The 12,950-nt window shown below is 40.6% G+C and overlaps 1 protein-coding gene across 1 annotated transcript; it reads right to left on the reverse strand.

Annotated features, from left to right (window-relative positions):
• Positions 1-1,488: 1,488 nt before the first annotated feature.
• On the reverse strand, positions 1,489-12,950 carry LOC146666098 (uncharacterized). The gene is made up of 3 exons (XM_085411301.1): positions 12,482-12,950; positions 4,727-4,867; positions 1,489-2,181 (listed from the first exon to the last, which is right to left on the reverse strand). The coding sequence occupies exons 1-3, from the start codon at positions 12,549-12,551 to the stop codon at positions 1,994-1,996; spliced, it is 399 nt and encodes a 132-aa protein (XP_085267427.1). The 5' UTR covers positions 12,552-12,950; the 3' UTR covers positions 1,489-1,993.

Below are 12,950 nucleotides of genomic sequence, written 5' to 3' on the forward strand. Positions count from 1 at the left end.
TCCTCGAAGGTAATCACCTTCACAGGTGTATTCTTGCAAAGGTTACTACTCTCGTAAACTGCTTAACAGGGAGCAATCGTCATGTCACACTATGAAATAATCACTTTGGTGAAATCATGAGCCACTATAAGAGGGAAAGTTCAAAATTTTAGCAAGCTTCATCTGCCACCTGAGAGGTTTAGGCTTGTGGAGTACGCTCAAATGCATCTGGTCAGCAGATGTTAAAAGAGTTACAACAGCACCATCAGCACACAGCAACACAAAACAATACTAGAACTCCATCGAGGGGCATCGCTAAGATCTTGAAACACTGTGGACTTAGCCCAACCATGAAATCATTTGATTTTCACTGGAAACAGTGGCTTAAATATATTCTTACAATATGATTACTATATATTTTATAGTAAAGTTAATATAAAATGTCAGACACTGTGCTTCACCCTTGTAACAATTGGCAATGTTACCAGCGAATGGCCTCCAAAACCCTAAAACTGCACAACACAGGCCTTCACATCCTTTCACAGCAGAGTTTGCAAGCCTATCCAAATCTATCTATTTAGACATATAACACTGGCCTCAAAAATGTACCATAAGTAGGGGCTCTAAAAATACATAATTTTGATAGATGCACAAAAAATAGAAGAGTAAAATAAATTAAAAATTGGATAAGAAAATAATTCAGCAAGATGCATGTTTTTCTTCTTTCATGTGATCTTTGCTCTGATTTTTTTTGTTTTGTAGATGACAGTTTGTGTCAAATAAAACATGTGCTATAATTATATATTATCACAATATATGTAAACATATAACTCTCCTACCTGAGCATCCTTCAGTTTTTTTAAGACAGTTGTCAATATACTAGGTGAACTGTTTTGTTGTTTGCGCTGGGTATGGTAAATGGACAGGTTCTTAAGCACGTCATACAACATGCCTAATTCACTCATTCATTCAAGCACTTTTTTTGCTATGCGTAAGTGCTTCTGTCTAACATTCTGACACATTCACACTCTGATGGATGCATCAGAGAGCAAGTTGTGGTTCGTCTCTTGCCCAAGGATATTTGGCATGCAGACTGGAGGGATCAAACCACCAAACTTCCCATTAGTAAATGACCTGCTCTACCTCCTTTTTTGCTCTTTTAATTTTTGCTCTGATTATTCTGATCAGCACAATGGTGCAGTGGATGGCACTGTGGCATCACAGCAAGAAGGTCCTGCGTTTGAATCCAGCAGCTGACTTGGGCCTTTCAGTGAGGAGTTTGCATGTTCTCACCTTGCTTCCATGGGTTCTCTTTGGGTACGTCGACTTCCTCCCACAGTCCAAAGACAGGGTGAATGTAACAAGTAGAAGAAAATGATTTGACGCAAGTTCAGACTATATACACAAAAATAAACTACCAAAGTTCAAACCCATTTTCTTTTGAAAAATATCAAACATTTTAATATGTTTTCCACAATATTACATGCTGTCACTGAACAATTTTTTTTTTTTTACAAACATAGACAGAAGAACCACATGCAGTGTGCGTTCCCAACTAATAATAACATTATAAAACAATTCAATATGAATAGCCTGTGAGTTCACAGAGGACACCACACAAAAATGTTATCTTAAAAATGATAGTGAACACTTTAACCAAGGAAGGAAATGACTGTCTTCCTGTACAAGTGAATTCAACTGAAGTCAGTGTGTTACTGCTTTGCTCATACAAAGTGTCATTACTCACTTCCATAATATTCCATACTTTAAGGTTCAGTAAGTGGATGTGGACATAAATTCACTGATGGCTGCAAGCTGCTTCACCATTATTTTTTATTTACAAGGTTATTTTTGCCACCCCTCTGACTGTAAGTCCAAGCAATGTGAACACCACAATTTAAAGGTGCATACCAATAAAGCCATACTGAGCAAAAATCCCCCAATTCAGTCATACACATGAGCAGCTATGAAAAGAGGCCACTGATTTTATGTTTCTCTTGAGAGTTATTTCACATCACAACCACATCCTTAGCAGTAACAGGGTGAGCAGTGCACAGATATAGTGGAGTGTGCTGGGATGCCAGAAGGGGGTGCTGTTACATAGGTCTGAGCCACAACAGTGGATTCGCACCCCTGGCAGTTCTTGTTGCTGGCAGTGTCTGGATGTAGCGCAACCACTTGTCAGGACGATACCCAGGGCCGCTGCAGGGACAGAAGGGAGAGACAGTCAGTCAGTCAGTCAGTCAGTCAGTCAGATAAGAGTGATTAGCTGGTGTTTGGCTCAGCAGGAAAAAAAGCAAAAGTAAGCATTAAATACTGCAAGTGTATAATGAGGAAGACATTTAGAGATCTCCACGGGATATGCCTACACAGCTGAGAAAGAGTACATTTTGTAGTCGTGAATAAAAACATCATCACAGTTTGGAATCTGGCATATATGTGGTGTATTATTTGATAATAACTAAGAAAAGACTTATGTTCTTAAATATGCACAAATACTCCAAGATGTTTGCCCCAAAATTCTGACTATAACTAATTTAATAGCGTTACACAATTAAAATGTAAAATGTTACATTTGATGGAATCTGGTCAAGTGAAATTTACTTGACTCGTATTACATTGTCATGGTTCCTGGGTCGACGATCCAGTGCTTTGAGATTTGTGGAGTCAAGATTTATTTTGAGGATTTAAGAAGTGATTTAAGTTAGAGGTCTATATTATTTCTTCCTTTGTTTTGTTTCCCAGCACTTTTGAGTTTTGTTATGTTTCTAGTTCTGTTCCTTGGTTGATGTTAGTAGCCTACCTCTGTGTGTCTCTGTCTGGTCTCCCTCTTTACTTGTGTCAAGTTAGTCTTTCATCCCAGTTAGTCACGTCTCTGTGTTTGTTTACCTGTGTCAAGTTTGTATGTCTTTGTCTCTGTCTCATTGTTATGTTTCCTGTTTTATTTTGACAGTCCCTCGTTTTGCTTCCTCCTATCTCAGATTCAGTTCAGCTGTGTCACCTGGTGTCTCCACTTTGCCTTATTACTGCCTGTGTGTACTTAAGTGCTCCGTTTTCATCATTTCCCTATCTTGTTGTTGTCAGTCCTCTGCATTTTGGTCTGTTCCCAGCCTACCGCACAGCTACCCTTTGGCATATATTCAGTTTATACCATGCACATTTTCCTTAAAGATTAAATATTTGAACGAATAAGCCTTTGATTCAAGATTCAAGGTTCTTTATTCGTCACATGCATAGTTATACAAGTATAACATGCAGTGAAATGTAACCACATGCAGTGAAATGTAACCTAAATGTAACTGAAATTTTATATATTTCAGTTTCATTTTACTCAAAGTGTTTGCTTTATCTATTTTGAAGGTGAAAAAAATTCCTTCTTGAAAGCATCAAACAAAAAATTGTAAGCTGTCAGGATTTTTGTTACTTGTAATCTGCTCAGGGACTTTATTTGGTATGAACCTCAACCACTTTGCCTTGAGGGTCCCAAAGGTTTTTTTTTTTTAGGCATTTTATATATGTTTTTAATTCAAAATGTATTGATGCATATTTTTAGTTTGCTAGTTCTTCTGATCAGCAATGCATTTTCAGCATTTCTTTCATTTCCTCACTCATCACCTTCTTGATTAGCACCAGTCAACATCTCTTAAAAGACAAACAGCAAACTAACTTCCCCAGATGGCGAAGCAGTTGTTATTTATCTAAACGCAAACAGAGTGATCACGTCGGAGATCAGTCGGGGCAGCATGAAAAGATTAACCTGGCTAATAGTCAATCTGCTGTTTATATGAAATACTTTAAATACTAAAACATGCTTCAACTAGGGGTTAACTGTCTTTGCATATGTTGAATGCTAATTAATAACAAGCATTACGGTGTCTCCTGAAAGTTGTGGCTTACAGTAAGTGAGCACTATCAAATTTTGGCAACGATGATGTTTTTTAACAGTTAAATTACCTCAGCACTCATTTTAATATCACACAATAACAATATTGGATATTTTCCTCTTCTTTATTTCTGTTATAACTCAGAGGAAGGAACACCGAACTTGTTGGGGATTAAGGGCAGATGTCTTGGGGATATGAGGATAAAGGGCACCAAAAAATCTAAGACTCTTACAGAACTTCAGGAGCATCTGTTTGATTTGCTTTGGACGGGGTCACAGGAAGATTAGCAGCCTGTCCAGCCCCAGTTTACTACCAAGACACAGCTACAAGATTCTGACAAAATGCCTGTCATACTGTGTCTGTCAGGCTGTTATCAGAGCTTGTCTGAGCTTGCTGTTTCTCTGAGCCAATGGAAAAAGGTGCCTCATCAGGCTTTTGGGTAGGAGAGGTTTCTTCAGATGTCAAGCAAAAAACAAAAAATCAAAAACGGAACAAAACAAAAAAGGTCTGAATTGCCCACACTTCTACGAATGTATCCATTTTACCATCAACACCCAGTTTGCCTTAACATGAAACAATGAATGAGTTACAATTTGGTCAGCAAAGCACACTACAGCAGAGTTATGTAACTATCCTCTGCGCTGGGACAAGTCAAATATTCACATCAGTGAACAAAGAACATTTACATGAAAGTATGATTAAAAACGATTACGCCAATGTCCAGCGGTACGCCAGAGTCAATTCGTCATGATTTTATAATCTGCTACCCCATAAATATTCTCCAAAGAAATATCACGCACAAGCGCATTAACTCACTGTGTTAAAGGATAAAGAGAAAAGGAAGATAATCATTAAGCACTCACTGCTCTCTGTCTTGATGCAGAAACGATGTTTGAAGCCTTTGTGAGAGTGGGGGCAGGTGATGACCTCTGGGTTGGAGCAGCCCACGTCAACATACCTCTGGCCCTGGATGATGTTACAGCCATAGCACTGCAGACTATGGACTGCAAGGAAAGCATAGAACAATAAATACAGTGTTTGAGTGCTTTACTAGTACTGAGATCATGGGGAAAATGTACTGATAGAAGAGCTATTATTATGGAATTAAATTGCTTAGATGATGGAAGAGCGTATTAGTCTTATCAGCTCACACATATTGTGTGTGTGGCATCCAGAGAACCCAGTGTTTTTACTGGTAGACCTACTTAGCACCATCACCATATGCTCTTATTGTTGTTTTTGTGGTTTCAAAATGTCACTTATATATAAAAAGGAAGATGTGAATAGATTTGAAAATAATATGCTTATCTGTCTAAATTATACTCCTGTACTGTACTGTGTGGAAAACAGTACAGAAGTGGAAGAAAGGTGGACAGTATTACTTTTCATGGTAGTTACATGCATTTGTCAACCCTTTGATTATCATAACACAGTTTCATCCCTGAGAGAATTCAGATTTATGAATGTCTGACACATTTAACTTTGCTCTTGGTGCATGACGTCATTGGATTTCTTGGCTTCCTGTTGTTTACTAATCTATTATAAACTAAGTCCGCTGAGTTGGTTTGAATATTAGCTAAACATAACTGCCAGGCCTTTTTATTTTAAAGGCTGTTCGATCCTGAATGCATAAACCACCTTCAGTGTTAGCAGTGGTGATATTTTTACTTTAACTAGCATCCAAATCTACACAAGTGACATCTTCACTGACTCTGATTTGTATGTTCTATCTTTCACCTTCACTACAGAGTCCAATCCCCACTCTCCTGCCTCCCTCGCTTCCCCCCCTTCCTGACACCATGACACCCCCCTCCTCCAATCCCTCTCTCAGCAGCAAGACATCTCCCCCCCTCCCCTCCTCCCAAACATCTCCCAGTGTCACAGTGGATCAGGTCAGGAGACAACTGAGGAAGCTTCGCCCCAGAAAGGCAGCAGGCCCAGACAAGGTGTGTCCTAGGATGCTAAAGGCGTGTGCTGCTGAACTTGGGGAGCCGCTACAACGAGTCTTCAACCTCAGTCTGCGACTGGGGAGAGTGCCCGCCTTATGGAAGACATCCTGCATCGTCCCAGTCCCCAAAAAGAACCGGCCCAATGAGCTGAATGACTTCCGACCGGTGGCACTGACGTCACATCTTATGAAGACTCTAGAGCGGCTCTTCCTCAACTTCCTCCGACCACAGGTACAACATGCCCAGGACCCACTACAGTTTGCATACAAGGCGGGTGTCGGAGTGGAGGATGCCATCCTGTACCTCCTACACAGAGCCCACTCACACCTGGATGGGGGAAAAGGCACGGTCAGGATCCTGTTTCTTGACTTTTCCAGTGCCTTTAATACCATCCGGCCCTGTATGCTTCAAGAAAAACTGAACAGGATGGAGGTGGACCCCTGCCTGGTGGCTTGGATCTCCGACTACCTCACCGACAGACCACAGTACGTCAGGCTGAAGGACATCACGTCTGACACAGTGGTCAGCAGCACAGGAGCACCACAGGGAACTGTGCTGTCCCCTCTTCTCTTCACCCTGTACACCTCTGACTTCTGCTACAACTCTGAATTATGCCACATTCAGAAGTTTGCAGACGACACAGCCATCATGGGGTGTATCTGGGATGATCAGGAAGAGGAGTACAGAAGTCTGGTGAGGAACTTTGTCGCATGGAGTCACACAAACCACCTGCAACTCAACACCTCAAAGACTAAGGAACTGGTTGTGGACTTCGGGAGGTCTAGAGCAGGTCCACTGCCGGTTCAGATAGAGGGGGAGGAGGTGGAGGTGGTCAACAAGTACAAGTACCTCGGGCTGTGGGTGGACAATAAACTGGACTGGTCATGCAACACAGAGCACCTGTATAAAAAAGCCCAAAGCCGACTGTACTTCCTCAGGAGGCTGAGGTCTTTTAACATCTGCAGGAAGCTCCTGAGGATGTTTTACCAGTCGGTGGTTGCTGGAGTACTTTTCTATGCTGTGGTGTGCTGGGGGAGCAGCACAGCAAAGAAGGACTCATCCAGGCTGGAGAAACTGATCAGGAAGGCTGGCTCTGTGGTCGGCATGAAGCTGGACACTCTGGTGACAGTGGCAGAGAAAAGGACATTAAAGAAACTGATGGACATTATGGACAATGCCAGACATCCTCTGCACACGGCCATAAACAACCAGAAGAGTCTGTTCAGTGACAGGTTGCTTCTCCCAAAGACAAGAACTAACAGACTTAAAAACTCCTTTGTCCCACACGCCATCAGACTGTTTAACTCCTCTCTGGAGGGGAGAGGGAGGGGAAACAGGAGGACAAAGGAGGGAACAACTAAGCTGTAGTGCCTCTTCACCTCACTGTGCAATACCTTTTGTGCAATACTTTTGTAAATAGTCAACGGTGCAATAGACTCAATACTTGAAATGTGCAATTCACTTGTATTTTTATTTTTATTCCTATTTATTCTATTTATCCCCTTCGTATATTTTATTTATATTGTCTCTGTATTTATATATATATATATATGTGTGTGTGTGTGTGTGTGTGTGTATTATATATATATATATATATATATATATATATATAATATTCTGTAACTCTGTAACTTCTGTCGGTGCTGTGCTTTTTTGGAAATCGAATTTCCCAGAGGAACCCACCCGAGGGATTAATAAAGTTCTATCTAATCTAATCTAATCTAATCTAATGATGCATTTGCATTCATTTAAACTGAAAATGAGCAAAATTTAAACCAATTCTTCACTTCAAGCACTAGCTAACGTGTTATTTCATGAGATGCATGCGACCAAGATTCCTACGTAACGCTTGTGATCTCTTAGTCAAGTTTACCATTCAACTGACTAAAAGTAGTGGAAGTTATAACAAAGAAGGCATGGGGTAAAAACATGGCATGGGGTAAAACAACATTAGGTTGTGCTATTTATTTTTCATTTTTAACTGACACATAAGAATGAGAGATTTATCAGTAAACATAATCAGCTTTCAGAATGAGTTCACATACTAAAGGGTGGAGCTGGTGGGTGGGGCTCACTGAAGTGTAACAAATAGCAAGGCCCTTTAGTTTGACACACACAGAAGTTACATCCAGTAACCTTTTGTGGGAACATTTCTCCACAGTTGTTGCTCCCACACTGAGACATTTTAATAATTAATTGTACTTTATCCATGATTAATAAGAAATTATTTTTTACAGCTATTGCAGTTTTTTTTTTTTAATCAACTGAGGGTTATATAAAAAATGCTCTGGCCCCACCACCACTTATGTTACTAAAAGAGAAGCTGCCACTGATTTTATCGAGCTTGTCCAGGATTCTGCTGCAAGGATATTAATGAAAATCAATAACAGGGAGCACATCAGTCCAGTCATAGCAAAGCCACACTGACTCCCAGTATCCTATGGAGCTGATTTTAGAATACTCGTACTTGTATGTAAAATCTTTAATGGTCTTGGATCATCTTACATGTCTGACACTTTATGTCCCAACTTGCCCTCCTAGATCCTCCTCTGTTAAATTGTTAGGTATCCAACTCTTCAAAGAGAAAAGTTTAAGCCCTAAACTCTTGATCAGCCTACCTCAAAATACAGGGAGTGCAGAATTATTAGGCAAGTTGTATTTTTGAGGAATAATTTTATTATTGAACAACAACCATGTTCTCAATGAACCCAAAAAACTCATTAATATCAAAGCTGAATGTTTTTGGAAGTAGTTTTTAGTTTTAGCTATTTTAGGGGGATATCTGTGTGTGCAGGTGACTATTACTGTGCATAATTATTAGGCAACTTAACAAAAAACAAATATATACCCATTTCAATTATTTATTTTTACCAGTGAAACCAATATAACATCTCCACATTCACAAATATACATTTCTGACATTCAAAAACAAAACAAAAACAAATCAGCGACCAATATAGCCACCTTTCTTTGCAAGGACACTCAAAAGCCTGCCATCCATGGATTCTGTCAGTGTTTTGATCTGTTCACCATCAACATTGCGTGCAGCAGCAACCACAGCCTCCCAGACACTGTTCAGAGAGGTGTACTGTTTTCCCTCCTTGCAAATCTCACATTTGATGATGGACCACAGGTTCTCAATGGGGTTCAGATCAGGTGAACAAGGAGGCCATGTCATTAGTTTTTCTTCTTTTATACCCTTTCTTGCCAGCCACGCTGTGGAGTACTTGGACGCGTGTGATGGAGCATTGTCCTGCATGGAAATCATGTTTTTCTTGAAGGATGCAGACTTCTTCCTGTACCACTGCTTGAAGAAGGTGTCTTCCAGAAACTGGCAGGACTGGGAGTTGAGCTTGACTCCATCCTCAACCCGAAAAGGCCCCACAAGCTCATCTTTGATGATACCAGCCCAAACCAGTACTCCACCTCCACCTTGCTGGCATCTGAGTCGGACTGGAGCTCTCTGCCCTTTACCAATCCAGCCACCGGCCCATCCATCTGGCCCATCAAGACTCACTCTCATTTCATCAGTCCATAAAACCTTAGAAAAATCAGTCTTGAGATATTTCTTGGCCCAGTCTTGACGTTTCAGCTTGTGTGTCTTGTTCAGTGGTGGTTGTCTTTCAGCCTTTCTTACCTTGGCCATGTCTCTGAGTATTGCACACCTTGTGCTTTTGGGCACTCCAGTGATGTTGCAGCTCTGAAATATGGCCAAACTGGTGGCAAGTGGCATCTTGGCAGCTGCACGCTTGACTTTTCTCAGTTCATGGGCAGTTATTTTGCGCCTTGGTTTTTCCACACGCTTCTTGCGACCCTGTTGACTATTTTGAATGAAACGCTTGATTGTTCGATGATCACGCTTCAGAAGCTTTGCAATTTTGAGACTGCTGCATCCCTCTGCAAGATATCTCACTATTTTTGACTTTTCTGAGCCTGTCAAGTCCTTCTTTTGACCCATTTTGCCAAAGGAAAGGACGTTGCCTAATAATTATGCACACCTGATATAGGGTGTTGATGTCATTAGACCACACCCCTTCTCATTACAGAGATGCACATCACCTAATATGCTTAATTGGTAGTAGGCTTTCTAGCCTATACAGCTTGGAGTAAGACAACATACATGAAGAGGATGATGTGGACAAAATACTCATTTGCCTAATAATTCTGCACTCCCTGTATTAGGGAGACAAACTCTGGATATTTTCAAGAAAATCTTCTAAACACACCTTTTTAAATCTGGCATTTAACAACAGCTTCCTCTTAATAATAATACCACTCCACAGCCATGCCTTCAGTAATCTGGCAGATACAGAGTTTTTTTTCCTCTCCACAGTTTTCATATCTTATTGGCCCTTTACTTCCAAGTTTGAATCTTTTTCACATTTCTCTGTTTTATGGGATTTCATGTATTATTTATTTTTTATATATGGACTGTTTAAATAATAGTGTGTGTGTGTGTGTGTGTGTGTGTCTGTGGGTTGGGGGCATGTTTATATTTATGACGGGTTGTTTATTTGTTAAAATGTCTTTTTTAATATTTAGACAGAGCCACCTATTTTTCTTGCATGTTTTTTATGCCTGTGAAGCCCTTTGGATTTCCATGTGTAATATTGGGCCATACAAATACATTTCAGTTGAACTGATTGCAATAGAGTGGAATTTATAGAAGTATTTCTTTGAATAAATAAAGCTCCTCAACCAATTCTTTCATCTTTAACGTCCTCCCTTTCCCGTGTAATTGTCTCTCATCAGAAATGCCTAACTCTTCTAAGAAAGTGAGGCTAAGCCTAACCAGAACAAATCCACCAGAGCTTAAAGGGATTGCCCATGAATTCAGACCCCTCACATACCTGCGCCTGACCTCCCAAATCCTGTACACACAAGATGGAAGATCAGCTTTGGCTGAAACCAATCCTCTCTCTTTATCTGTGCAGCCCTGTGGACTCAGAGTGGGCAGAGAGCGGACGCCAGCCTCTTGCTGCCCTGTGCCGTTAAATAGCCCACCAAAAGCTCTCATGGAGCTTTCAGGAGTAAACTAATCCCAGGCAAATGCTCTTACAAAAATCACTTTAGAAATCTGCTGGAATCAATGTAAAGCCTCGCAGGGACACAGAGCATGTGCCAGTCTGTAGGGGATGTGTCATATTCCCCTGTTGGTGGTAGTGAAAGCTCACATAAATACTGCAGTATTTCATTAGAGTGAAGTAATGGCTGTGGAAATGAAAGCAATGAAATAGTCATTTACATCTGGCAAATAACCTGATTTAACTGTCCAATGTGCTGAGATGTTACACACAGCTCTCATGAAACATTAAAAAGCTGCCCTATATGAGCATTTGTCAGCATAATGAGGCCATATTAGAACGACATTCAGCTCCCACGATACGGTGCAGTTTATTATATGAGTATACACACGCTCCTCTCCCAGTATGCATTGCAAATGCTGATTAACTCTGAATCTTTTGTGACCCGAATCCAATTTTATTCATTCATTAGTTTCAAGCACATGCAAGCACCACATTTGTTATCTGTCATCATGTAAAAACTCAGCCATGTTGTTGCCATAGTATTACTATGAGCTTCATGGATTTTATATAAGAATTAGTTTAATAAGAAAGAGACACAGGGATTAAAAGCAGTAGAGACTATTGCCTCTCTGTCTCGTTATGTGGAGTTGTTTTTTTTCCCTTTCTCAGCAGCTCTGAGATAAAGGAGTGCTCAAAATGATCTTTTAATGCACTTTAAACACATTAAAAAGAACTAAGTGAAGGATGATGGCTATAGTCAAGCATTATAATACACAATAGGTGATAAATGGTGTGCTTTTGTGGTTTTATATTCCAGAAATGCTATCATTTATAAGTGGAAGTGTGCATATGCAGTTGTTTTGACATATCTGTGCATTTCACGGATGCCAATATTGATAAACAACAACTCAATAATCTGCACAGGAGGTGAATTCAACCCTGCGTCTGAAGTTGATAGCGGCATATGTCTTACTTGGATAAAACAAAGCAAAACGATGTCTCAGAGCGCTACACTTTCTGTTTGCCTGGCAGTCACTGACACAAAGGTTCTTGCCAAACTGAGTCAGGTCAATTGCTATTGCTCTACAGGGAAATTCATTTAGCCTTTTATGGATGTTACCTATTGTTTGGAGGCATAGATTTTAACTCCCAGGTCAATTACGAGCAGAACAAATTTATATTAACTGGAATCAGCTCGAAACACACTTGTTCACCATATTAATGTGATGTGCTCTGCTTTCGGTCTAAATTTTGATCGAGCTGTTTGTTTTATTATTATTGCTGTTTGTGTTATTTTAATGTTTTGCAGATGCATAAAATTAATATTAACAATACTTTTGCTGTATTTATTAAATCCTGCAGTATATATAGAGGATTTTTTCTATCACTGGCAATCATGTCTTTGATTACTTTGAATGGAAAAGACTGTTTTAAGTGAAGATTATTGTATCTGGGCTATTACTAGGACTTAGGGCATGCCCCCCCCCCCCCCCCCCCCCAACCACACACACACACACAAACACACACCTCCACCCCCACCTCTATCTCAACCCACAGACACAAACACACATTGCTCATTTGGTCCTTTTCTCTAAAAGACCCACAACACATATTTTCATACCAAAGAATACATCCTACCTACCTCGTGCAAAGCAGAGTGTCCAAACCAATATAAATCCAAACCCATACACCAGCCAGGTATGTAAAGTCATGGATGCAGCACAGTAGTGACAGTCAGTGGTCTGCGCTGAAGGACAGGTAGGCACAGATTTTCCCTGCTCTCATCTAATACTCCACCAAACCAGGCACAAAGAGAAATCTAGCAAAGATCCCACTTTCCAAACACGGAGCAGCCCAGCTGTCTCTCTCCACCCCTGCCTCAGCGAAGCTCGCGCAGCGTGTGAGCGAACTGCCAGTGAGAGTCCAGTGAGAAAGGGAGCCAACCATCCAGGGAGTCAAGTCAGCTCAGCAGCCAGTCAGGCAAAGAGACGAAGGAGAGGAAGATGATTGAATGAATTAGCTAGACAGACCAGTGCCTCCCTCAGCGAGCGCCTCGTGTCCTGAGAAGCAGGAGCTGGCAAAAGTTTGAGCACAAAACAGAAAAAAACATC

Source organism: Rhamphochromis longiceps, linkage group LG7 (genome assembly GCF_057381845.1).
Source record: "Rhamphochromis longiceps isolate RC_006_pf linkage group LG7, R_longiceps_female_GT1.1, whole genome shotgun sequence".
In the NCBI taxonomy this organism is placed as follows: Eukaryota; Metazoa; Chordata; class Actinopteri; order Cichliformes; family Cichlidae; genus Rhamphochromis; species Rhamphochromis longiceps.